General features: G+C 41.6%; 2 protein-coding genes, 1 long non-coding RNA gene and 1 pseudogene across 3 annotated transcripts; 2 read left to right on the top strand and 2 right to left on the bottom strand.

Moving 5' to 3' along the window:
- Window positions 1-3,150: 3,150 nt before the first annotated feature.
- Window positions 3,151-4,579, bottom strand: LOC147977883 (jacalin-related lectin 19-like). The gene is made up of 3 exons (XM_087545993.1): window positions 4,157-4,579; window positions 3,680-3,880; window positions 3,151-3,520 (listed from the first exon to the last, which is right to left on the bottom strand). Exons 1-3 carry the CDS (start codon window positions 4,421-4,423, stop codon window positions 3,281-3,283), a joined length of 708 nt encoding a protein of 235 aa, XP_087402119.1. The 5' UTR covers window positions 4,424-4,579; the 3' UTR covers window positions 3,151-3,280.
- Window positions 4,580-12,339: 7,760 nt separating this feature from the next.
- Window positions 12,340-15,798, top strand: LOC125542392 (disease resistance protein RGA5-like). The gene is made up of 3 exons (XM_087545990.1): window positions 12,340-12,742; window positions 13,214-15,235; window positions 15,329-15,798. The coding sequence occupies exons 1-3, from the start codon at window positions 12,387-12,389 to the stop codon at window positions 15,504-15,506; spliced, it is 2,556 nt and encodes an 851-aa protein (XP_087402116.1). The 5' UTR covers window positions 12,340-12,386; the 3' UTR covers window positions 15,507-15,798.
- A 6,278-nt stretch (window positions 15,799-22,076) lies between these two features.
- Window positions 22,077-26,163, bottom strand: LOC147977881 (uncharacterized). The gene is made up of 3 exons (XR_015617975.1): window positions 25,663-26,163; window positions 23,529-23,767; window positions 22,077-22,688 (listed from the first exon to the last, which is right to left on the bottom strand). It is a non-coding gene; the product is annotated as an uncharacterized LOC147977881 (long non-coding RNA).
- On the top strand, window positions 23,910-25,668 carry LOC147977882 (uncharacterized; annotated as a pseudogene).
- Window positions 26,164-27,225: the final 1,062 nt, after the last annotated feature.

Here is a 27,225-nt window from a genome sequence, read left to right as displayed (position 1 = left end):
GATATCCTTCTTACAATATAATTTTGCGGGCGCCTTTTTGGAAGAGATTGATGACATCTTCATCCTTCACTTGATTGAAAAATTCTCTCTCAACAAATGTAACCATTGTTCAAATATTCATCACCCATTTTGTTCCTTAACTTATTCTTCACATGGCTCGTTGAAGAGAACACCCTTTCAACATTAGCAGTAGCTACTGGCAGAATCAATACCAACTTAAGAAGCTTGTAAACAATATGATATTGTTCATGCTTGTTTGTCTCAACAAGCATAACTGAAAGCTGACACGGATTTTTCAGGTTTTGAAACCTTTCATCTCTACGCACATTAATAACATACATGTTTAGTTGCCATGGAAGTCTTGCCGGTTCATCACTTGTAAAATCAGAAGCATAAAACTTTGTAGCAAGTCTAACCAACTTATCTTGGTCATAAGCAGCAAATAGATGAAGTGGACAGAATGCTGCCATGCAAGAAAGTAGCTCCGTGTTTACCTCATCAAATCTGCCATTCAGCTTACTGATTTGCCTATCAATGACATCCACAAACATATCAACCTTGAAGCGGTGGTAACTGATCACACCATTACATAAACCCCTTCTAGGCTGGCAAACGGGAAAGTAAGGACCTCCATATCAACAACTTTGATCTTATGCTTTGTACAAAAAGATGTGACCTTTGTGAGAAAATCATCCCATCCAGCATCGCTCCTCAAAGCCTCCATGTAATACTTTGTGTCACCAACAAGCTCAATAGCATGAATAATATCTTCGTCTTTCTTTTGCAAAGATCTACACAACTCATATGTGTATCCAAATATTTCTTGCATCAAGTGAGGCGTTGGAAGCAACAGACTCCCGAATTGATGTTTGTGGTGTAGTGAACATATCATACTTCACTTGAGCTTCAGCGTGAGCACTACTTACATCACCAACATGCCTTGTCAATCTTGCTTCCATGTTCCAGTTTCTAAACCCACCCTTAACAAATGAATCTCCACCGGGGCTTTTTGTTTTATCCTTGAACAAATAGCAAACAAAGCAGAAAGCAGTCTTTTTATCCACATATACTCAAGCCACTTGTAATCCTTAAACCAAGAAGGACAAAAGCGACGTTGTAATCCACCTATGTCTCTGTACTCGAAATTATGTTTCTTTGGTGCCCCCAACTTGATGTATCTCCTTCTAACTTTATCCTGGTCATTGACATTGTACCTAGAGACGGGGATCCGTTTCCTGGGATCTGGCTCAAGTGCTTTCAAATCTACTTCAAATTGAACTTCATCATTTGCTTCATCATCTTCTATAATTGGGGCTGGGGAGCCACTCTCAGGTTCTGTGTGACTATCAACTGGTTCATGTGCTTGCACTAGTGCCAGTTGCAGATTGCTCTCAACATCAGGAGGAATGCTACTGCTCTCAACTTCAACATCAGGAGGATTTGGTGTAGATGTGGAAGTTCTTTTATTTGCCTTTGAAGCTCTTTCCCACAATGCAACAACGCTAACACCCTTCTTCTTCATCTATGATACAAGATCAGAAAAAGATAGATTAGCAATCGACCAAAATATACACTCTGAAAATTGGTAGGTTAAAAATTAAAATATCAAAATTTCAATCTAGCAACCTGGTCGCTCCACCAAACTAGATGTACTAGCAGTAATGTGTACTAGGAAGAAGCAAGCAACCTGCTCTGTTGGTCGCTCCAGCAAACTGCATTAAAATAGCAAAACTGCAGTCTAGCAAACTAGTGCCCAGATACTAAATTAGGAACTGGCTGGCCTTAAGAACAATTGCAGATTTGCTATTTGTCCGAATACTAAACACTAGCGAACTAGTACTAGTACTCGTTTTAATCTGTAGTTTTGTATGCTATAGGAACTGCCATAGGAACAGCCGAACTGGCTGGGGGCTGGCCTTCTTACTTTCTTAGGGGAAGAGATCAAGAGAACTAGAGAGAGAAGACATGGACAAGGAGAATAGAACCCGGACGCTCGTCAGACGTCGGCCGCTGGCGGGTCCGCTTGCCGCTGCTCGCCGCCGCCGCTGCAGAAGGCGCTAGGTTAGGTTGGGGAACGAACGACCGAGTGGTGACTGGGGAATGGATTGAGGTCGAGGTCAAACGAATCAGCGAAACGAGGTGCCGAGGTGGTCAGCCGTGTTGGACTCGCTGTGTGGGCTGTAGGCTTGTGGGTCACCCAATAATACATATAATAATTTTTTTGGGCCAAATCTTTGGTATTCACATGAATACATATGATTTGTTTTGCTGGCACTAGTGGCAATAGTTGCTGGAATCAGGGACATTTTTTTGCTGGGATCCACAATTGGGGGTGTTTTTTACTGCATCTGGTGACGTATTTTGCTACGACCGGCGGTAATCATGGAATAATATATGCAAATAAAAATGAACAAACCTATATATATACATCATATTCAAACTTCCGAACCGTAGTATTTACCAGTTCATTTGGTCGCATGAAAACAGAATCGGACGGTGTTGTGTTCAGCAAACATCAGGGAGAGATTATGCATGTCAAGGAAAATGAAAAGAAAAAAGTGACGCGATCGGTGAACTGAGTCAAGGAAGATGGCTGAATGGGCCGTGGTGGTAGCCTAAAGGGTAACTGACAATGGGATCTCCTAATTTGCTTCTGTGCGGTATTTTTAAACTGGCAAACGGGAAGAAGAAAAGCCAAATGCTGCAACTGTCACTAAAGAGTATATGAAAGAATATTAAAATTTAGACAGCTCAAAACACAAAAGTGTATTTATATGTGGTGAAGAGCTGCCATAAAAGAGAACAAGAGCCCCTCCAAGGCTACAGCTCTAGTGTGGTGATCAAGGAAAAGCTGAAGTGTTTCCTTGTAGGAGGACCGGAGCTCCTACAAGGCTAGAACTCTAGTTAGATCAATGAGGAAAAAAAATATCATTTTGCTGGCATGAGCGGTAGGAGTATCACATACATTCACAATGGCGTTGTATAAATTGCGATTATATTGCGGAAGAGACCAAACATTGTTGGAGCATAAGTTTAATCTGGTTTGTACTTGGATGGTTGTCGGCCAGAATATAGCGGTAAACAGCAGACTGCCAATCTTATTCATCCCTGTTGTTAGGCTACTTGCGAGAAGTAAATTTGACGACGAAATCATCAACAGAAGAAGCACAAGGCTAACAAACATGCATGCACAATGAAGATAGGTTGTCCAAATTAACAATAGTGCGGACGTCTAAATTTGTTCACATGGTAGGATCAATCACCACAGATATAGAAGACTTTAGTTGTCCGTTTCGACGTAAATGCCAAGTGCGTCAATGAGGCCTCCGGAGCGCCCGTGGAAGCCAACTATCCTGCCACCCGCCGCTGGCAGCTCGAACGGCGGGCCTTTCCGTGTCCCATATGGTCCGAAGGAGCGCCGGTTGCTAACTAAAGTAAGCGCTCCGACGAGGAAACAGCCACCAAACTCGCCCACATGCCCTTTCATACCGGTGAGGTATTCATCCGGCTCCAGACATATCTGCACATGCCGAAAACAAAATAACAGATACATGGAGTGCTAATTTGCCTAGGCGTGATTTATGATTCAATTGGAGTGGCATGGCATCCCCTTGAGAAAAGATGTGTCAAGGAAAGGAATAATGTGATGGATGGAGTAGGTCTTAACTAGGAGTATCACCTCTGAGCGCTGTCTACCGTCAGGTTTCCCCCAGTGCTCGGTCTGCTCAATCCGACCGTCCCGCTCGTACGAAACCGAGATAGCGTCGACTGCGCCTGCATGCCACAGGATCACCTTGACGATGCGGTCGCCGCCGCGCACGTCCATCTTCCACACGTCGCCACGGGGGCCGCCGCAAGGGCACATCTTGAGAACCCGCCCCTGAGAGTGAGAGCACAACACAAGAGACGGCTTCAGATAGAGAGCATCACGGGCGATGATTCGCCTTCAGATAGAGAGATAGCCAGACAACGTATATAAATCTCATAGTTTTAAATAGCCGGCTATAGCTTCATTATAGCTGTTTGAGGGTGTTACCGCTAAATGATTTAATGTATAATTTATCGCTATAGCTATTTTTAAGGATCGCCGCTAAATGCCATAGCCCGCTATTTAAAACATTGATAAATCTTAGCTAGGCTGCGGGCAGGGCATTACCTTTGCCTTGACCTTGTCGCGTTTATCGTCGGCGGGTTTCCCCTCACTGCGCTGCTCGCCGACGCTGACGGTGATGGTCGCGGGGACGCCACGGGATATCTCCGGCAGAACAACTGCAAAGCGGTCCGCCGGCAACAACGCACCCTGCTGGAGCAGCAGCACGGCCGTCGATCCTCCTCCCGGCGCCGCAGAGTTGCCGCCGCCGCCGTGACCCTCCAGGTTGGTCTCCTCCACTTTGACGGTCACTTTGCTACCGGTCTTGTCCATCTTCCTCTGGAGGAGACGAAAAGGACGTCTCCTCACTCCACGAACTGGCGATGGTGAATTGGAGAATTGATGACCGGGAAGCTAGCTAGCTAGGACCAATATATACTGAGGGAGCGACGTGCTAGCTAGTGGTAGATGCACGCACGGTGAGGCTTTTCGCTTCGTCTTCCACACCATGTTTAGTTAAGACCCACGGTACCGAGGAGGCGGCCGGGGAAGGTTTCGCTTTTGTCTGTTCCCATTCCGAGGAAACCAGACTTTAAGTTAACGTGCAATTTAATGGGGAGCAACTATACGTTAAGTTGGTTGATCATTTTTCATCCGCAAAAAATAAAATAAATTTGAAGGTTGAGTTCTCCTCTTGTTCTTCTTCTACTCCCTCCTTCCATCTATACAGGGCCTAAGTTTTGAATCTCTCATAGCAAGGCTGTTGCATAAAAAGAGGAGCAAATATTGGGAATAGTACTTCATTAATCCCTCACACCGTCACACGCAACTTCCTCTTCTCCTTTTTCTGCATGCAGCCAACAATAACTCCTCCAGTCCTGCATGCATTGGCCAAAAGAAACAGCTTTGTGGAGAAAAAGGGAGGAGGCGATGTGAAGCACTCCTAATAACTGCTCTGTGCATGCATGCAAATCAATGCTGCCGCCATTGCATTTTTCACAAGGACGACCACGTGATTTGCGAGGGGGAATTAAGTAGGAGATGTATTGGTTAGCTCATTTGGCCTTGTATAGATGGAAAAATAAAATTTGAGGTTAGGCCTTATATAGATGGAAGGAGGGAGTATGTGAAAATCGACCACCGTCGAATGGAATTTCAAGCGGCTTACAAATAGCAAACACGCAACTTAATTGTGTGAGCAAGCGTTCATAAAAGAGTAGGAAAAAATGATCGTTTGTGTTGACTTCTGCCCCATATATAGTACGCCCTGGCCTTAAGAGCATCTTCAATAAAAGATGTAGATGCAACGGAGAACATGTGGGCTGTAGACCGACACTTGTGGTTGGTTGTGAAATGATCCAGGAGCACCTTTGTTGGTCCGGCAAAACCACAATCAGACTCCGGGCAGAAGCATGGGGCACTCGGGCATGCCCTCTTGTGTCCTTTTTTTTTGTAGTAGGCGACCTTCTCAGCACATCCGTACTTGTCACTGGAGAAGGCAACTGTGACTGACTGGACAACATGTTTCATTCCAAAGCTGCACTTGAAGGAAGTCTTCATAGAGCATCTGGGCACTTGTAGTCCAGTTGAACCTTACATTCACAGCAAGAGGAGCATATGAAATGACATATAAAGCAAACAAGGGTATTTGCATGATTACATATAAAGCAAGGTTTTTTTGTGTGTAAGAACATGCCACGTTGGCCCCTGACAGGAGGGCCCCGCCAGATAGTTTCCTTGTCAATACGTGCTTATATGGAGTTTAGATCGTTTTGTAACCGCGCCCCCGAGAGTTGGTACTGACATGCAAACAAGGGCATTTGTGTGATTACATATAAAGCAAGGGGTGTTTTTGTGATAGAACATGCCAAGCCGGACCCTGACAGCAGGGTACCGCAGGTCAGTTTCAGCGTCAATACATGCTTATACGGTGTTTAGATCGTTTTGTAACCGCGCACCTGAGAGTTGGTACTGACATGCAAAAACTAAGAAAAGTGGTATCAATCCGCTATGACTGCCCTAATTGTGGTACTTATATATGCAATTAACTCTATAGATTGATGGTGATGAAATGTGCAATATATGCCAATTTATGATTTTCTAGAAAAAATAGTTTGCACCGGGGAGATTTTAGGAAATATCGATGGTTTTTTGTTGTGGTTGCTCATATCATATCTCAGCTTGTTTCCTTGCATTGTAAAATTAATTTTTTGATCCAGTGTGGCGTTTCCCTTTATTTTCTTCGCCTTCACTTTTCTGCACAACTAGCCAACATTAAGACGCAAACACGATAGCCGCCCTATTTTTATTTACTCTACATATTATGTTTATATTAAGTCAAACTTTGTAAACTTTCCTTAAGTTTATATGAAAAAATAACATCCACAATATCAAATCAATACCAATAGAATCATCATTGAATATATTTTCACATGCATCATATATATTTGTTATTGTGAAAGTTTGCATTATTTTCTATAAAGTTTGACTTAGGTCAAAACTAATGTGCAAGTAAATAACAACGGAGGAAGTACTTACATGCTACGTCGCTTATATACAAATACCTACAAGACAATACATTGATGTGACTATATCTAAACACATTTCACCACGCAGGATGATGTGTTGAAGAGTCGATGCATTGGGAGCATTAGCGAAGCCATGCACAAGGTTGGTGGTCAATTGACTCCCCTGCTTTTCGTTATAAAAATAACATATAATAAAGAAATCTTGCAAAAAAATAATACAAATTGTATATGTTTGACTACGCAACATCAAATTGACTGCAAAAGATTGGAGTTGCGACAGCAGTCCAAGTATTAAATTTCAGAAAAATAAATACTCCCTTTGTCTAGGTGTGTAATTCACCTTACGAAAATCAAATAGTCCCAAAACACATAGGCGTAGTGCATTAACTCTCACGTTGTTTCTTGTTTGCGCAAGGTTGGTAGTCAATTGACTCCCCTGCTTTTCGTTATAAAAATAATATATAATAAAGAAATCTTGCAAAAAAATAATACAAATTTTATATGTTTGACTACGCAACATCAAATTGACTGTAGAAGATTGGAGTTGCGACAGCAGTCCAAGTATTAAATTTCAGAAAAAGAAATACTCCTCCGTCTAGGTGTGTAATTCACCTTACGAAAATCAAATAGTCCCAAAACACATAGGCGTGGTGCATTAACTCTCATGTTGTTTCTTGTTTTTTGACATAAATAAAATAATCAACCAATAAGAGATATGAGGCGTGTATGTTTTTAATGACCTGAGACTACCAAACATGACATGCAGTGGTCAGTTCGTTGCATGCAATGATATTAATTAGCAAATAAACATTAAGTTCTCTCGTTTTCCTATCCACCTTGGTTGCGGTGCACAACCTAATATGACTTATTCACCTAGACGGAGGGAGTACTATACATCAAGTCGGGTCTCAGAGAGTTACAGTGAACATGCCAGACAATATTCAGTTGTGTGAAGATTGGAGTGCAGACCAGCAACATTAACTGCAGAAACAAAGCAGACAATATTCGGTTCCAGAAACTACTAAGACGAAGGCACGCAGCCTTGTAATCTGCCCGCCAGCTCGAAGCCATCAAGTAATCAAGCAGCTGTTGTAATATATTTTTATGTAATGCTACATCTTTTACATCTCAACCGTTAATATGTAAAATCAATGATGAATATAATTTAATATATCTGGATTAATGTCATGGCTTATTTGTCTTTGTTTTTTAATTATATAATAGAAGTCGATAATGACCATCATACGAAATATTCATACATCACTGAAAAAAATATAATTCCAAATATGTGATTTTTTCATACATCAGTGAAAAAAAAATTATAATTCCAAATATGTAAATTTTGCAACATATTTCGAACATATATTAGTTTTGCCTTCGGTACTCCCCACCGTAGTTCACTCAAGAAAGCAAAGAAGAAGAAAAAGAGGCACATATAGTCCGGTTGGTGTGTTGGCTTTCTTGTGCAAGAGAGGACGTGGTGACACATGTTGTCCCTAAAGTCTGTCCGATTTGTTAGTTTTCCATGTACGTGCACATTGAGGAATCCTTCCTGTGCACGTCTTCTTTTTTTCTACTCCGGGGCAAGTTGCACCTAAATATGGCACCAATTTTCTTTTCTTTATATATTGTACAAACCAAGAGTTGCATCTAACGTGACAACATGAAAGTCCAATACTACTTGTACATATATTTTACGTGTTACGTAAGAATCTTTAAATCTCGGCGGAGTCATGACTTAGCAATCAGTAGGCATCTACTTTGACTTAGTTGTGAGTTGAGAGAATATATAGTGTAAAAACGGTCTTATATTATGATACAGAGGTAGTAATATGTAGTTTAGAAGTTCACCACCTATACCTGAAAGCTTCATTCGGGTCTGAACATATTCAGTCAATTTCCAGTACAGCAATCTGAACATTTTTCACTTCATTTCAGACAAATTTATACATGTAGAAAGCCGCACGTATTGGGGTGCGGATTGCTAGTTATTATAGTCACAAATTGATTACACAAGTTGGGCCTCAGGACTCTCACGAGAAATACAGTCCAAGATACCAAGCAATATTCAGTTCTGTGGAGATCGCGGACTACCGACATTAACCGTAGAAACAGAGCAGACAATATTCAGCTCCAGAAACTACTACGTGACGGTGAGGCTGCAGCCTTGTAGTCTGTCCGCTAGCTCGAAGCCATCAAGTAATCAAGCAGCTACTGAATGAAGTCTGCTGGATCACTGCGTCCACACGTCCGCGCTGTATCTGGAGCTGGCCTTCCTGGCGCGCTTCGATCCCATCATCATCATCATGGCGCCGCACGCCCCCGCCTGTCCGGCCTGCTGCAGAGTGGACGCCGCCATGCGAGAGCAGCTCGCCGCGCCGGCGTCGACGACGACGTAGCAATCCATCCGTCTCTTCCTCATTGGAGGAGAAACCAGCAGAAGAGATGAGGATGAGGAGGCGCTGGTGGTGGTGCTTGTCGGCCTCTTCTTGGGCGGCAACAGCGATTCCTGGATCTGGATGCTGGTGGGGAGGCTACACCGTCGGAAGGAAGGAGACCCGGGAAGGTATATAAAGGCCTGTCAACCGGAGCAGAGTCGAAGACGGTCCACGGCAATTTCCTTCCGAGTCCCCGTTCGGAATCGGACCGGAATTTCCTTCCGAGTCCCCGTCCGGAATCGGACCGGAAATGTTGTTTCAATTCTTCCAGATTCCAGAAAACAAATTTCAGTAATTTCAAAAGGCTAATTTCGCTCTCTTTCAATAAAATGATTTCGGTACCTACGAAAATAGATTTCAATAATTTTAGTAAACTGACCACCCATTTTTGTAAACTAATTTCACTCGCTTTCAATTCCAGAACATGCATTTCACAACTCATATAATGTGAAACAATAAATCAAAAATTACATTCCAATTTAGCGGAATTACATTTAAAAACAAAAACTTTCACATATTAGAATTAATCTGTTTCACATATGAAATTCACAAATCATATTTCACATTTTGCCAAAATCACTTTCAAAACATATATACAAATCACAGAACCAAGTAAGTCTGCCATATTTCACAAAATCACATGATCGACATATCTCATATACATTACCGTCTATGTGGGATCGTACGTTAATTTGGACGGGGGAACGAGAAGGCTCCAATTTAGTTTCGGGAATAGCGCCCCCCTAGGGCATCCAGCCCAGGAAACAAATGATAACCAGAAACGATTAGGCAACAAATTTGATAACCAGAAACGTTAATGTGCAAGAGAGCTCCTACCTCCTAGGGTGCTCGGATCGGCCAAATGAAGCAACTGCCGGTCAGAAGCTGCCTGGTCATGAGAGGGATGGATTTAGGTTCAGGTTTACTGTCTTAAATTACCTCTCGCCATAAGGTTTTCTATGTAGATGGGTTTCTGGGCCAGAAGAAAAGAAGCTCGCTTGCTGGCTATACAGTTATGTTTCTTTTTCTTCCTTCTATCTATTGACATGATCTGTTTTCTTTTATCACTTTTATGTCTCTTTCCTTTTTATTGTTTTCCCATACGTTTTTTTATTTCTATGTGTCTTTTTTGTTTCCACTGATACTTCTATTTTCTTTCATTTGTTGTATGTTCTCTTTGTTACGGTTTTCTTTTTTTTTCATATGTTTCTCTTTGTACTTTTCATTGGTTCTCTTTGGTTTCAATGATATTTTTCTACTCTTCCCTTTTCAACGTGTTTTCTATAATGTATTCATTAAATTTTATTATTTTTCTTGTTTTTCATTGGTTTTCTTTTTTTTCTTTTTTTCTTTGTTCACACTATTTTTTAAATACATGTTTTAATTTTGTTACAGACCTAAAATATTTGAATTTCACACATTTGACATTTTATAAATACATGATTAACATTTTCTTATCAAATTGACATTTTGATGTCTATTGATTTTACATATAATATACATTTTTATATACATCTGAAACAATTTTTGTACACATTGGAAACCATTTTAAATACACAATCAACACTTTTAAATGTAAACTAAAATTTTCGAAATACATGACTAACATTTTTGCAAATATATATATTTGATGCCTATTTTCCATGTGAATTGTACATTTTTTGAACATGTCCCACAGATTATAGGATACGAGGCCAATATTTTCAAATACATGTTTTTATGTCTACTTTTTTCATACACTATGTATATTTTTCGTATACATCATGAACTTTTTTTGCACACAATTAATATTTTTCAAAAACATGATTGAGTTTTTTTTTCAAATACATGTTCTTGAAAACAAGTTGTCCAAGTTTAAAAAGAAATGTCACTAGCTGTTTCTTAATACTATCTACATTTTTTAAAATTACCCAAAAAATACAATGCATGAACATTAAAATATATGTATTTGGAATATTTCCAAAAATACATACAAATAAAAATACGGGAAACAGAATGAATGATCAAATGATAAATTGAAACAAGTTATCTAAAACTACGCTCGATATCGCTACCGACTGCACTAGGTCTCACTTTAAGCTAGGCCATAGCCACGCCCGTCCTAGAAGGGAGGACAGAGTAGGTGTGGGTCGGGCCAGAGGATAAATGGGTGGCGCTTTGTGCGAGCTCGGGCGGCACATTAGAGCGGTTTTCAGAAGGTACTGCAGACAGGTTTTCGAATCTTTTGTGTGTGTGTTTTGTTTTTATGCATTTTATTTATCTGTTTAATTTATTTTTTAAATAAATCTATGTGTTTTTAAGGATATTCTATGTGTTTTCTTTGTTGCTTGTTATCTGCTTTCTTTCGGGGTTTCTCTTCGTTCTTCTTCTTTTTTATTAAATAAGTCAACCTTTTCAAGATATGGTTGAAAATTGTTGTATATAGGTTAAAAAAAGTGTAAATGTTGAATAGGAATAATTTTCAAAATACAGACTGAACCTTTTTTTCATACACAATGAACATTTTTAAACGGATGTTTGAACTTCTTTCTAAAATGTCATGAAACCTTTTTCTAAAACAAGAAAGCGTTTTTTATATGCTTATGAAAATTTTGTAAATGAAATGAATATATTTTTGAAAGGCATGACCATTAAAAAAATATCACGACCTTTTTAATGTTTTGAACAATTTACCATAGTTGATAAAAAATTATATAAGATGCCATGAACATTTAGATTAAATGCATGAACATTTTTTAAGAATTACACAAACATTTGTTTACATTGTATAGATGTTTTTGAAAATGTCATGAACATATTTTTGAAATGCGTGAACATTCGTTTAAATGTAAGAAAAATTTTGTTTAATAATATGAACATTTTTTAAAGTTGTGCGAGCATTTTGCCTTCTATGTTGTTTCTAGGGCTAATTTTAACCTATTAGGCTAGATATAGTCCATACATATAAATTCAAAAGTCAAAAAATAAGATAAACATGCAGTGTTGGCCTCGTGTGCCCAGCCTTCAGGCCTAGCCCAGGCACGAATCCTGGCGTGTCGGAAAATGGGTTGTCACGCGTGATAGCCCCGCGTGTAGAAAAAACCATCGGAAACCTGCCCTTGACCATTAATGGTGGGCATCACGTGTCCAACACACCCAGCACAGCTTCTTGCCTCACCCTCTTAGATTACAGCCACACACCCCATTTCTGACGCCACCCATTGATCTAGAAGTCAGTCGGCGACATGTCTGAGGGCACAAACCCTAGCCCACCTTCTTCCAGATATAACATCGCCGGACAAGATTGATGATGCTGTCTCAAAGCCAAACAATACAACCATAGACATTCGCATGCTGGCACTCTATGCGGACACATCGGGCCTTGTGGGTATCGATGGCCTGAGGGATGAATTAATACACCTGATGGTGGGTGAAGAGGGTGTTTCTGCACAACAGAGGAAGGTCCTCTCTATAGTGGGATTTGGAGGGCTTGGTAAGACTACACTTGCGAACCAGATTTACCACAGGCTAAAGTGGCAGTACGAGTGCCAGGCTTTCGTTTCCGTGTCCCAGAAACCAAACATACGAATGATTCTGAGAAGAATGCTCTCTCAAGTTGGCTATGTAGCGCTGGAGGGAACCAACATGGAAATATGGGCAGAGGATGAACTGATCAGTGCACTCAGACAATTCCTTATGGATAAGAGGTACGCCTGTTCGGAATTGACCGTAACCCAAAGTTATTTGTATTGTTTGATCTTGTATTGTTTGCATTGACTGTAACCCATGATACGCAAGCTTTGCGTATTGCGAAAACTTTGTATTGTTTGATCTTGTAACTGTTATGCTCATGGGTCACTAGAGAAACTAGTTAAACATTAGTTTGAAAAGCTAGAATGCAACAATTTATTTCTCATCTATTCTGAAGATACACTTCTTCAAATGAACTTGGTTTCCAGAAATGCGACAGAAGATTCAACTTTTACCACTATTACTCCATTACATGGACAAGTACATTTGCATTTTCAATGTTCCACTGATAAAGGTTCTTTTTTGATGTTTTTGCTGTCTGACATGCAGTTGCAGAGACTGAGTATGCTTTCATGTATATTTTACATTTTGCCCATAGTTTACTATTGCCTAGTACTTATTGTAGTTTTTATGAGATAATTTTGCAGGTACTTGATTGTAATTGATGACATTTGGGATGAAACTACATGGAATGTTATTAGATGTGCTCTTCCAAAAAATTTGGACGGCAGCATGATAATAACAACTACCCGAATTAATACTGTGGCTAGAGCTTGCTGCTGCAATCAGCATGACTATGTTTATAAGATGAAGTCACTAAGCAACGAAGACTCAAGAAAGCTATTTTTCAACAGAGTATTTGGTTCAGAGGAAGCCTGCCCTCTGTATTTGGAAGAAGTTTCAGCTCAGATTTTAAAAAGATGTGCTGGCTTGCCTCTTGCAATTGTGACTATATCTAGCCTTTTGGCTAGTGAGCAAAACACATTGAAGGAGAATTGGGTGCATATAAAGAATTCATTGGGCCCCAATTTCGAGGTGAATCCAACATTGGAAGGAATGAGGCAAATACTGAGCCTTAGTTACATAAATCTTCCTCATTATTTGAAGACATGCATGCTATATTTGGGTATGTATCCAGAGGACTATATAATCTGGAAAAATGATTTGGTCAGGCAATGGATAGCCCAAGGTTTTGTAAGTAAAGTACATGGGCAATATCCAGAGGCTATTGCAGAGGGCTATTTTAACGAGCTTGTTAACAGGGGCATCATTCAACCAGTTGATACAGATCATAACAATGAAGTGTTATCTTGCAAAGTGCATGATATGATCCTCGACCTTATTGTACACAAGTGCAGAGATGAAAATTTTATAATTGCGACACATGACATCCAAGCCATGATAGGTTTGTCTGGCAAGGTCCGCAGGCTCTCCCTCTATCTGGATGGTATAATAGATGGCACCATATTGGAGACCGCCCAACTCTCACAAGTAAGAGCACTGGCGAGATTCGGTACCTCTGCATATGCACCTCCTCTCTTGAAGTTCAACCATCTTCGAGTTTTAACTCTTGAATTTACAAGTGGAAACCATGGGTCGGAGATACCTGACCTCACTGGAATATCTCATTTGTTTCATCTGAGGTATCTAAAAATAAAAGCAGATGGTGAAATAGTGTTACCAAGGAAAATTCGGGGGCTAGAGCAATTGGAGACCTTGGAGTTAGGAGCATGTCCTCTTGAAGTTCCGCAAGATGTTATTCATTTGCGCCGATTGCAGCACCTGATCATCCCTAGTGGGATAAATTTGCCCGATGGGATTGGCAACATGAAATCTGTATGTACGCTGCAAGAGTTTGATGTGGGCTTGAATTCTATAGACAACATCAGAGGCCTTGGAGAACTGACCAATTTGAGGAATCTTCGAATATGTTACTACATGGATGAATTGCATGACAGGAAAACAACACAACGCTTGGATGTTTTGAGATGTTCCCTTGAAAAACTTTGCAACCTCAGATATCTGCACACGGATTCTAATATCAACAGTATATATGCGTTAAGCTCACATGTTTCTCTTTGCCTTCTCCGGAGGCTTCACATGTTGTGCATGTTTCCAATGGTTCCTAAGTGGATTGGCGAGCTCCATAACCTCACAGACCTTGATCTTAGAGTTGAGGTGTTGGAAGATGATATTGTAATTCTTGCACAGTTGCAATCTCTTAACCACCTCAAATTGCACGTCGAAGGAACTTGTGAAGCTAAAGAGAAAGTAGTCATCTGCGGAATTGGATTCCCTATTCTCAAGCATTTCAGGCTGTCCTGCATCAGGATATCACAGCTGACTTTTGAGGCAGGGGCTATGCCCAGTCTCGAAAAGCTTGAGGTAAGACTCAATTTTCTCTACGGTGGTGCACCTATGGGTATCGAGTACCTATTAGGCCTCAAGGAAATCCTTGTAATTGTTGGGGGATATGGTGCCGAGGGATCCACTACAAGAGCTGCAGTGTCAGCGTTAAGGGAGGCCATTGATATGCGCTCAAGTCGTCCTACAGCTGACATTACGTGTGTTGACAATTCAATGTTCTTTGGACTCCTCTCATTGTCCTCTGACGGCTTCAACTGGAGGAAGTTCGGCCAGAAAACTATCCATGACAGCAACTTCCGAAGGTTAGCAAAGGCCTTTTCTGGAACTCACATTTTTTCCGAAGGTTAGCCACTGGAGGCTGACCCCATGTTTTCGTTGTCTTGGAACTTTTACAGAGATTACTACCGCTGTGCACACTATAGATCGCATAAATGCCCAGTGATCAAGCATATGCAGCGCACTGACGCTGACCCGCTGCTCTTTCAAGTCGTGTATCGTCATGAGCACACATGTACTACACAGTCCATTTTCCCGCTGCCACAGCCTGGCAATGAAGAAATTGCTGACCGGTAATTGCTCGGTCGGCTTCGCAGTTGCCAGTTGGGGATTAATCGTGTACCTAGCGACCCTCTGAGGCTAAAAAAGCTAGTAAAAACTTGTAAACCAGTCATTATGTTGGTAGCATAGTTTTGTAGTATCTCGAGTGCCTCTCATTTAAATTCCATTTGTCATTTGCTTCCTTGCTTTTTTCTCTCCTTCACTTGGATGTAATATGCACGTAAGTTTGTACTAGATGCTGCTCTTGTTTACAAGTTCACCACCTGTACCTGGAACCTTAATTCGGGGCTGAACATATATAGTTGCCTGCTTGGCAGGGTGTCTCTTCAGTTAATTTCCAGTACAGTAATGTGATGGACTGATGGTGTGACTTTATTTAAGCCTGTTATGACCGGCATATCAGGGGCTTAGCCCAGTGGGTTGTGGCCCAAGTTATCTTATTGTTATTAGGAGCTTAGCCCAATTATCTTATCGTTATTAGAATAGTTTGCTTAGGAGCACTAGTGCAGAACCGGGCTATAGCACCGGTTTGTAAGGCCCTTTAGTGCCGGTTCGGTAACCGGCACTAAAGTGTGGGGATTAAAGGTCCCCCCTTTAGTACCGGTTCCGCACGAACCGGTGATAAAGGGCAACCACGTGGCACGAGCCAGCTCCAGGGGCAGGGAGCCCTTTAGTACCGGTTGATGACACCAACCGGTATTAAAAGATTGGGGGGTTTGGGTTTATGATTTCTTTTTTATTTAATTTTGTGTTTACATTTAATTCTTTTTCGTTTGCTGGTATTTTACAATACTGCATATTGTACACGTTATGTATATATATATATATATATATATATATATATATATATATATATATATATATATATCATCGAATGTTTCACAACCACCATTAATTCACACATATACACATGTATATATATACAATTAGCTAGCTATATACAATTTCTTCTAATTGGTGCCTTCGGAGCCAGTGGCATTAGCCTAATTGGTGCCTTCGGAGCACGATGACAATTGGAAGTGGTTCATGGGGCGGTAGCGGGTAATAGTATTCTCCGTTCGTATCTATGACCTGGTCGAGCAAAAATCCCGCTATTTCCCCTTGAATTGCTTGTATGCGCTCTGTTGGTAGGAGCTTCTCCCGCACCTCTCTGAGCTGTTAAGAAGGAGATCAATATGCATGTGTATTAGTTGTGTGACTAGATATCGATAATGGTGTAAAAATTGTGAATAGTGTTCTCACAAACGTATCCAGTCCTGTCTTTGAGATCTGCTCCTTTCGGACGCCATCATGCGAATGTTCTCGCAAACGTAGTATCCACACAGATCATTCCCCGACGTCTGCTTCAGGGCCTTTACCAGAATGGAATTTGATCAGATAATAATTAATCAAGCATGATAATTAAAGAGATGGCATCTAGCTAGCTAGTACTACTTAATTACTTACCTTGGGTCGATACCATTTCAGTTTTTGTTTCCATTGGCCTGGAGTGATGTTGATGAACTTTGCCCAAACCCTACCCGCTGACAAAGAAAATGAATAAAGGGGTTATTAAATAGTTGTTATCAAGAAATGACAAACTAATTAAATAGACCGAGATATAGTTAATAATGATTGAAATTACCTGTCGACTATCCCCTTCACGATGGTGTAGTCACTTTATTTCTTAAGTAGTGAGTCTAGTACTTCAACTGTTCCTTCATCAACTTTAATGATTAACAAGATCCAGTGAAAATTGCATGCACACACATTTGCATGTCTTAATTAAGCGGGCATATATATGTAAGCAAAAACATATAGCTAGCTAGTAAGCAAAAACATAATTTGTAGTACAAGACGGTGTGACTCACAGGAAATTGTAAGGAAGTAGTATATCTTCATTGTATTTGAGGTGCTTGAAGAACTCTAACATGCTTTCCTCTACACTTGCTCGATAATATGTATCTAATTTCCATGTGTATTCATTAATGGTATTTGCGTCAATGAACCCAATGCCATAGCGTGCACCTTTTTTCATTTCATACATCTTCATCCTGCATAATACCACAGAAAAGAATATAGTGGGGATAATTACAGGTAATGGTTGATCAAAATGATCACTACATCTAGCTTGAGACTTAAATTACAGAAAGAAATCACTTACAGACAATAGCAACTGACGATAGATTTGTTGAGTGTGTCTTGATTGTATAACTGAAATAGTTCTGAATATTCAACGGACACAACTTTCTCATGAAAGTAATGATCCTTCTTGACATTCACCATGAGGGACTCTCGATTGAAAATCTTGGTAATGTTCATATACCATTGATGCAATTCATACATTCTCGTTGGGAGCTTCTTGACCTCGTCTGGCTCGACCAAGGGTTGGCCTCGGACATATTTTCGTTTTATTTCCTCCTCTCTAAGCGGAGACATGGCCTCGATTTCGAGGAGTTGTCCAACAGTGATCTTGAGCATTTCAGTCTGAGTTATATGCTGCTCGGTTGTTACCACATCGCCCAGCTGGGGAACATTAACGGTTTGCCCACAATAATATTAGGCGCGCGTACTCTCATGTGTTGTTGGCACAACAACCGGGGGGATTGATTGCGCCACCTGTTCTCCCAGCTGGAGAACGGTTTTACCGCATTTTTTGCCAGCTAATTTGCTCGAGCTCGAGCTCGCCTCATTCTGTAGACGTGCTCAATTTAACTTCCTGAGGTGGCGCTCATAGTCTGTGTCAACATGCTTGGGAGCCGGTGCTCTAGCCATACGAATGAAGTGGTCAATCTTTTCCTCAGGCACTTTCTCCGTTGGCGGCGGTGGCGGTTTGGGTGCAAAATGGGCTTCCACATGGGCCTTCACTATGGCTGCGTTTTCCTCCTCGGACTTGTCGTAAGGCCTCTATGGAAGAGGCGCGAGGCTTGGACCGTATTGAAATCGCTTACCTCCGCCTGTACCTCCCGTACTACCTCGACTTGTACCGCTAGGCACCATAGCTGCGGTGGCTCTCTTCCGTGATTACTGAGGCGGCGGAGACGGCTGACGTGGCTGAGTTGGAGGAGGAGTGGCCAGAAGCTGTGTCGGACTTGGAGGAGGAGTTGCATGAAGTTGTGCCGGACTTGGAGGAGGAGTTGTCTGACGTTGTGTCGGACTTGGAGGAGGAGTGGCCTGACGCTTTGCCAGACTTGGAGGAGGAGGAGTGTCCTGACGCGTTGGCGGACTTGGAGGAGCGGGAGTCTGCTGACTCGGTGGCGGACTTCGACGAGGAGTCGGCTGACGCGGTGTCGGTGGCCTTCGAAAGATGATGCAATCCTTTCTCCATAGGATGATAGATGTTTGGCCTCTCCCAGTGTGTGCTCCTCGTCACCTCCAGGAATGTCAAGCTCTAGCCCCGAATATTGGTCCACCACCTCATCAACCAAGACACGAGCATAGCCCGCTGGAATCGGGTTGCAATGGAAGGTTGCCTCGAGGGGATTTGTAAAAGCAACGGCGTTCGCCACCTTCATGGATATGTTCTTCATTTTGAAGTGTAGTGATACGTCTCCGTCGTATCTACTTTTCCAAACACTTTTGCCCTTGTTTTGGACTCTAACTTGTATGATTTGAATGGAACTAACCCGGACTGACGCTGTTTTCAGCAGAATTGTCATGATGTTGTTTTATGTGCAGAAAACAAAAGTTCTCGGAATGACCTGAAACTCCACGGAATATCTTACAATAAATAATAAAAAATCCTCGCCAAAGATGAAGACCAGGGGGGGTAAGGCACTGTCCACGAGGGTGGGGGCGCCCCCCCTAGGGCGCGCCCCTACCTCGTGGGCCCCCTGGAGACCTTAAGCTCCAACTCCAACTCTATATATTTGCTTTTGGGGAGACAAAAATAGAGAAGAAGAAATCATCACGTTTTACGATACGGAGCCACCGCCAAGCCCTAAAACCTCTCGGGAGGGCTGATCTGGAGTCTGTTCGGGGCTCCACAGAGGAGGATTCGTCACCGTCGTCATCATCAACCATCCTCCATCACCAATTTTCATGATTCTCACTGCCGTGCATGAGTAATTCCACCGTAGGCTTGCTGGACGGTGATGGGTTGGATGAGATTTATCATGTAATCGAGTTAGTTTTGTTAGGGTTTGATCCCTAGTATCCACTATGTTCTGAGATTGATGTTGCTATGACTTTGCTATGCTTAATGCTTGTCACTAGGGCCCGAGTGTCATGATTTCAGATCTGAACCTATTATGTTTTCATGAATATATGTGAGTTCTTGATCCTATCTTCCAAGTCTATAGTCACCTATTATGTGTTATGATTCGACAACCCCGAAGTGACAATAATCGGGACCACTCCCGGTGATGACCATAGTTTGAGGAGTTCATGTATTCATTATGTGCTAATGCTTTGTTCCGGTTCTCCATTAAAAGAAGGCCTTAATATCCCTTAGTTTCCATTAGGACCCCGCTGCCACGGGAGGTAGAAAAAAAGATGTCATGCAAGTTCTTTTCCATAAACACGTACGACTATATTCAGAATACATGCCTACATTACATTGATGAATTGGAGCTAGTTCTGTGTCACCCTATGTTATGACTGTTACATGATGAACCGCATCGGACATAATTATCCATCACTGATCCGATGCCTACGAGCTTTCCATATACTGGTTTACGCTTATTTACTTTCCCGTTGCTATTGTTACAATCACTACAAAATACCAAAAATATTACTTTGCTTTCATTATTCTTTTGTTACTGTTACCACCACTATCATATTACTTTGCTACTAAACACTTTGCCGCAGATACTAAGTTTCCAGGTGTGGTTGAATTGACAACTCAGCTACTAATACTTGAGAATATTCTTTGGCTCCCCTTGTGTCGAATCAATAAATTTGGGTTGAATACTCTACCCTCGAAAGCTGTTGAGATCCCCCATACTTGTTGGTTATCAAGACTAATTTCTGGCGCCGTTGCCGGGGAGCATAGCTCTATTCTTTGAGTCACTTGGGATTTATATCTACTGGACACTATGAAGAACTTGAAAGACGCTAATACAACAATTTATCCCTCAACTACGAGGGGAGGTAAGGAACTGCCATCTAGCTCTGCACTTGATTCACCTTCTGTTATGAGTAAGCTTGCGACACCTAAACCTGCTTCTGCTATTCGTTCTGATATGTCGCATGTTATTGATGATACTACTTCTGCTATGCATGATACTTATGATGAAACTACTTCTATGCTTGATACTACTGTGCCACTTGGTGAATTTCTTGACAAACAACTTGCTAGGGCTAGAGATATTGAAAATATGGAATCTGACAATACTGATGATGAAGAATCACTTGTTATTCCTGAGGGTTATGTTTTTGATTAAGAAGCTTCTTTAACTATTTTAGCTTGCAAAGATAGATATGAACTCAAAATGTTATTAGCTAAATGGAGTAAGCAATCTCTAAATGCTAGGATGAAACCTGACCCTGCTTTTGCTACTTCACATATCTGTGTTACTGATAAGGATTATGAATTCTCTATTGATCCTGATATAATTATTTTGGTTGAATCTGATCTTTTTCATGGCTATGAATCTGAAACTGTTGTGGCACATCTTACTAAATTAAATGATATAGCCACCCTGTTCACTAATGATGAGAGATCTCGCTACTTTTATATCCTCAAAATATTTCCGTTCTCATTAAAGGGTGATGCTAAGATATGGTTTAATTCTCTTGATCCTGATTGTGTGTGTAGTCCCCAGGATATGATTTATTACTTCTCTGCTAAATATTTCCCTGCTCATAAGAAACAAGCTGCTTTAAAGAAAATATACAAATTTGTGCAAATTAAAGAAGAGAGTCTCCCACAAGCTTGGGGGAGGCTTCTCAAGTTACTTAATGCTTTGCCTGATCATCCTCTTAAGAAAAATGAAATACTTGATATCTTTTATAATGGACTAACCGATGCTTCCAGAGATTACCTGGATAGTTGTGTTGGTTCTCTTTTCAGGGAAAGAACACCGGATGAAGCTGAAATCTTATTGAATAATATGTTGACAAATGAAAATAATTGGGCACCTCCTGAGCCAGTTCGTGCTCCAATTAATGATCCTATTCCTAAACCAACTCCGAAGAAGAAAGGTGTTCTATTTCTCAGTCCCGAAGATATGCAAAAGAGGCAAAGAAATCTATGAAAGAAAAAGGTATTAGAGCTGAAGATGTTAAGAATTTATCTCCTATTGAAGAAATACATGGTCTTAATTTACCGTTTATTGAAGAAACATATGATCTTAATCTTTTATTTATTGAAGAACCTCCTGATCCCGATAACCCGACACAGGTAGTAAAGGTAAATTCTCTCTATAGATATGACAAAGCTGAAATCTCTCCTACTAAAATTCATAGTCAGTGCTTGGATGAGTTTGATAATTTTATTTTTAAGCAAAAAGACTTCAATGCTTATTTTGGTAAACAATTAAAACAAGATGCTTATATGATTAAACACTTGGGTGATTATATGGCTAATATTAAAGGTGAACTTAAACTTGTTAGCAAACATGCTTCTATGGTTACCACCCAAGTTGAACAAGTACTTAAAGCTCAAAAAGAATTGCTCGATGAGATGAATCTCTACTATTAATGGGGGATCGAACGTCGTGATGGTTCGACCTCGTTCGACCCCCTCCCTCGATCCCCACTCTCCCACACGCACGCAGCAGCCCACCAACTCAGCCTACGTACGAAAAATCACCAACTCAGCGCCCACAAAAAAAATCAGCCCACGTACGAGAAGTCCGTGGAACCCCACGATCGCGCCCAGTCAATAAAAAAACAGTTCCGCAACCCACGAACGAGGACGTGGTCCATCGACCAAAAATCAAACTTCTTCGACCCGCTAGCGAACGCCAGTTCTTCCTGGCGTACGAGCTCCATCAAGACGCCAGTTCTTCCTGGCGTACGAGCTCCATCCACACGCGAACGCACGCCGGCCACATCGTTCGCACGCGAGCTGTGGGAGCTACAGCCTCTGCTGATCTCGCAACCTCGCATGCCGAACCACAAACAGGGCGTCCAAACACAACCTCCGCTCGACGGCTATTGCTGCGTCATCTTCTGAGCCCGCCTACCGTCTTCTTCCTCTCCGACGGCAAAGGACGGATATCCACCTTTGTTATGTTTCATGGTGCCCGAACTCCCTAGGTTTGCCATCCTGACCTGTTTCAGCAAGCAAAGTAACTTCATAATGTTAGTACTCAGATTGCATCTTTAACTTTTACTCCAACTACATTGAACAAGTTCTGGCATCCCAAAGTTACAAAATCTACCACAGTTAAGTTCATATATATATTGGAGACCCACAGTTATGTCATATCATTTTTGTGATGCAAAAAGACTGCAGGTTTATTTTAGTAAGAAGAACATGTGAAACTGTCAAAAACAAATCTAGGAAAACCATGTTCAAGATAATGATAAGATTTTTCTTCATAAATGCCAACACCGACCATCCACCTTTCTCATATATTTTGCTTCCCTTCCCACATATCCAGCTATCTCACGTATTGGAAGGGGTTGTGTTTGACTGCAATTTTGTACAACGAGAATAAGCCTGAAATCAGACATTTTCCTTCATCTCTGAAGTTTAATAACACCAATTTAGGATCAGCAAAATGCTCACGGAGTTGCAACACACGGTTTTTGTCGAGAAGCATCAGCCAAATGCTGCAAGCATTTTACTGGCTTGACATTTTCTCTCCATGTCAGAGTAGACTTGTAAGCATATTCACAAACATTTTAGCAGCATGGTTGAGAACATTCAAATATGGAAATACATGTGCAAATAGGTACACTAAAATGACAATTTCGGAGTCTCTATCCGCACATTAAGTACAAGTACTAAAAACCCAATGAAAGTTGCATTGCTTAGCCAAAGTTGTACCATATCCATATAGCAAAAAAAATGTACCATATCCATATTAGCTCAACACAAATGCAGAACTAAGGAGAATAACTTCAGGTGAGGAGTTAAATTAAAATACTAAGGTATGCTTCACATACGTATTCCAGATGCAGCAGTTGACCATGAAGGTATGGAATTTCTGCTGAATCACAACCATCATTGCTAGAAGGAAGAAGAGATCAGGAAGGCACGCTGATGTTGCAATGAACCGGACCCTCATAAACAGATTGAGCAATTGAGCATAACAAATTGAATGTGAAATCTCGTCATAACAATATAACGTAGCACAGAATAAGGCAACACCAACCTGACCAGTCCAAATCGACCATGGACAAGCCTGAAATTGTTGAACGACACTTCATAATGTTAGTACTCAGATTGCATCTTTAACTTTTACTCCAACTACATTGAACAAGTTCTGGCATCTCAAATGTGTCAACTATATAGCACTTGTTCCCCAAAGTTATGTCATATCAGTTATGCCACCTGTTCTGTTCCCACAGTTAAGTTCATATATATTGGAGACCCTCCCACATCTAAAGTTCATTTTGGTAATGCAAAAATACTGCAGGTTTATTTTAGTGTGAAGAACATGTGTTGAAACTGTCAAAGCAAATCTAGGAAATTCTGAAATTGCAGTATAAGATTAGGTAACCTCAGACCATGTTTACTTTTACTGGATTCTAGAAGAATCGTAAATGAAAACGAAACATTACATCATGGGAACAAACATGCCTCGTGACAGGAATAGTGATAGAAGGAAATACTTTCATTTAAGCTCACCTCCAGAATCCTTTATATTCCAGATTGTTTTAACGCGACATAATACAGAATCCTGTATAGTCTTTTTCGCACCACGTGGGGACAGACATCTTTCTCTCCACTCCTTCCCCTCCACCTGATCAATCTGATGAGAATCTGGGCAGGGAGGTTAGAGAGGTTGAAGCTGATGGGTTGGATGGTAAGGAAGCAGAGGAGCTTCAAGAGATTCAGGAGCAGGTGGATGAAATTGTTGCTGATGAATTGGATGGCAAACCTACAGATAATTTGGATCCAAACGCAAGCCAGGAAAGTGCTGAGATCATTAATGATCTGGACAGTGAAGATGTGAAGAATCCTGACCAAAATTCAGTGAAGAGCTGCGTCGAGAATGAGGTCACACCAAATGCCACCAAAGGTGTGAAGAATTCCGATGAAAGCTCTCTTCCCACCAATAGCCCGGAGATCACCCATGAAGAACATATCGGGCACGGCCATGGCAGTGATCAATAGACCTCATCAACACAGATGACAGCGCATCAGTCACAGATCTCAGAGCAACTGAAAGTGGATACCATGACTGAAACAGCAACAGTGGAGAATGTGTCGAAGCAGAAACCGCCGGCACAAGAGCGGGTCGCGCCCATCAACTCACCCGCATGTCTTTCACTGCCAGCTCTGTTTAAACCAGCAGAGAAGAAGAGACCAGCGAACACGGGGTGGAATGAGACAGGGATGAAGCTTGGACAAGATGGCGGCAGCAAGAAGGCAGCAGCAAAGGGTGTAGCCGTGGTGACCATGGATCGTAGAGCTGCTTCAATGGCCATTCTCGCCATCATCTTTGCAGTGACCATTGGAGTAAACGTCATCGTGTGCTTGTATTCCACTTTGCGAGCGGCATGATCATGTTCAGATGAACTTGCACAATGGTTGGGCGAGCCATATGGTTTGTTCTCCGCGTGAAAAAAGCGGAGCTTCTTTGGTCAAGTGCGAATGCTGCAGTTGCCAGGGTCTGGTGTAGTTGCATGCACTGGTGAAAAATCCCATAGAGTAAGAATAATAAGGCTGATGCTACCATGGCATTTTAGTTCGTCATTTGGTAGTAGTCCTGATGTAGGAACTAGGAACCAGTTCAGTGTGTCTAATTGTCTTCAAATCTTGAGAATATTCAAAAAAAAGTTTTACTTGTTCTGCCCCTAAAAACACTATACTTTTTTACACTAACTAATTTCAGGTTGTTAGACCTTCAAACGAGTTTATGGAAACATAATTGGCTAAAATTCTGAATCCAAACAACCCCGAGAAAAAGTTGTATCCTCATCTCACAAAATAAACAACTTAATCCTAACCGTATACATATTACTACTCATCTAGCAAGCCTTCAAACTGTGTACATCCAACACAGCTACCAATGCAGAACGTGGAGGGAGAGGGGGGAGCCGACAGTGACAAGGTAAGAAGATCCGTGGGCACCTTGATTCTGACGCAGAGGGAGGGGAGCAGAGCTCGATGGCGAAGAGAAGCCGTCGGCGTCGTCGTGCACCACGGAATCCACTCCTGCTCGATCTCCGCCCATCCGGGTGAGCACGGCTTGCTGCAGGGTCTCCTCGCGCTGCACGGCGTGCCCCTGTCGCCGAGTGTTGCCACCAGAAGATTCCGACCGGTGGCACCGTCACAGCGGAGCGGCGGGGGGTGGGGGACGCGGGGCAGGGGCGCCGCGCGGTGGATGCCGCCGCCCAGACTGCGCGCGCGTCCGCGAGAGCGCTGCCCCCCAGATCTCGCCGGACAGCAGGGAGTGATGGGGGCAGGTGTGGGAGGCTCGCAACGGCGCAGCCATCGGTAGGGATGGTGCGGAGGCGAGGGGTGGGAAGTTGGGCTGGGATGGGTGCCTCGCACCACATGGTGTGCGGATGCGCGCCGTGATGCGCCGGCGGCTGCACAGGGGATGAGGGGAGCTGGGTGGCTAGCTGAAGGGTAAAGGGGTGAGCCGTGAGGAGAAAATGAGACTGAGAGTCACCGATGTAGAATAGTTTTTTGTCGCAAGGCTCTATATTTTATATATATTGGAGTAGCATATACTCACATCGTCCCAAAATATATGTCCAATCTTAGTACAATTTTGTATTAAAGTTAGTATTTTCTCTGTTCGAAAATACTTGTCATCAAAATGAATAAAAAAGGATTTATCTAGATGTATTTTAGTTCTAGATGCATCTCTTTTTATTCATTTTGAAGACAAGTATTTTCGGATGGAGGGAGTATAAAATTGAGACATTTATTTTGGGTCAATGGAATAGAACCGAGGTATTTAGACAGTTGTCAGGGCTATCAAAAATCTTAGATGTAGGCTTTTTAACATTTTATTTTGCATGTTGCATATGAATTATGATACTGCTCCTTGGAAAAAAAATATACCTCTATTTAAATCATAGTTGTATATATGAATTCCAGGAAGTTCGGAGGTGTCCAAAAAACACTTTCGTAGGTATGCATTCAGGCATATAATACTTACTAACACAGAGATAATCTTGATATATAGAATTGACTAATGATAATTGATACAGACATAGTTGACATAGTCGTTCATTATGATGGACATGAACGCATTGGGGGATACCCAGGTGCTGAAATATATAGAGAGGTCACCTTCATGGATATGTGGTATGTGTAGTTTGGTATATAATAGTTTCAACTCTTTTATACCAAGTAATCGAAATTAATTCAAAAAATCCTTGACATGGTTACCATTTTCAAATATTCCAAATTGTAGGGGCAAACTTATAGTTGTTGGGATTTGGGATGGCAACTTGATTCAGAACTCATATAGGTGGTCAACAACTGAAGGCGGTAAATCTATTGTCCTTGCCACTATGCTTTGTCAGGATTGCAAATACGGTAATTGACACATCTATACCAATATATGTATTGCATATTCTAAGAAAGTGTATTTTTATGTCGACCTAAATATTTTTTTAATTTGGCAATAGGAAATCTGAAAACTTCAAATTACACCACCCTTGCATTCAACCCGGATCA

This window comes from Triticum urartu, chromosome 3A (genome assembly GCF_056163025.1).
Source record: "Triticum urartu cultivar PI428250 chromosome 3A, HENAU_Tu73, whole genome shotgun sequence".
NCBI lineage: Eukaryota > Viridiplantae > Streptophyta > Magnoliopsida > Poales > Poaceae > Triticum > Triticum urartu.
Note: the sequence above shows the minus strand (reverse complement) of the source record. Positions and strands in the feature narration are given on the sequence as shown.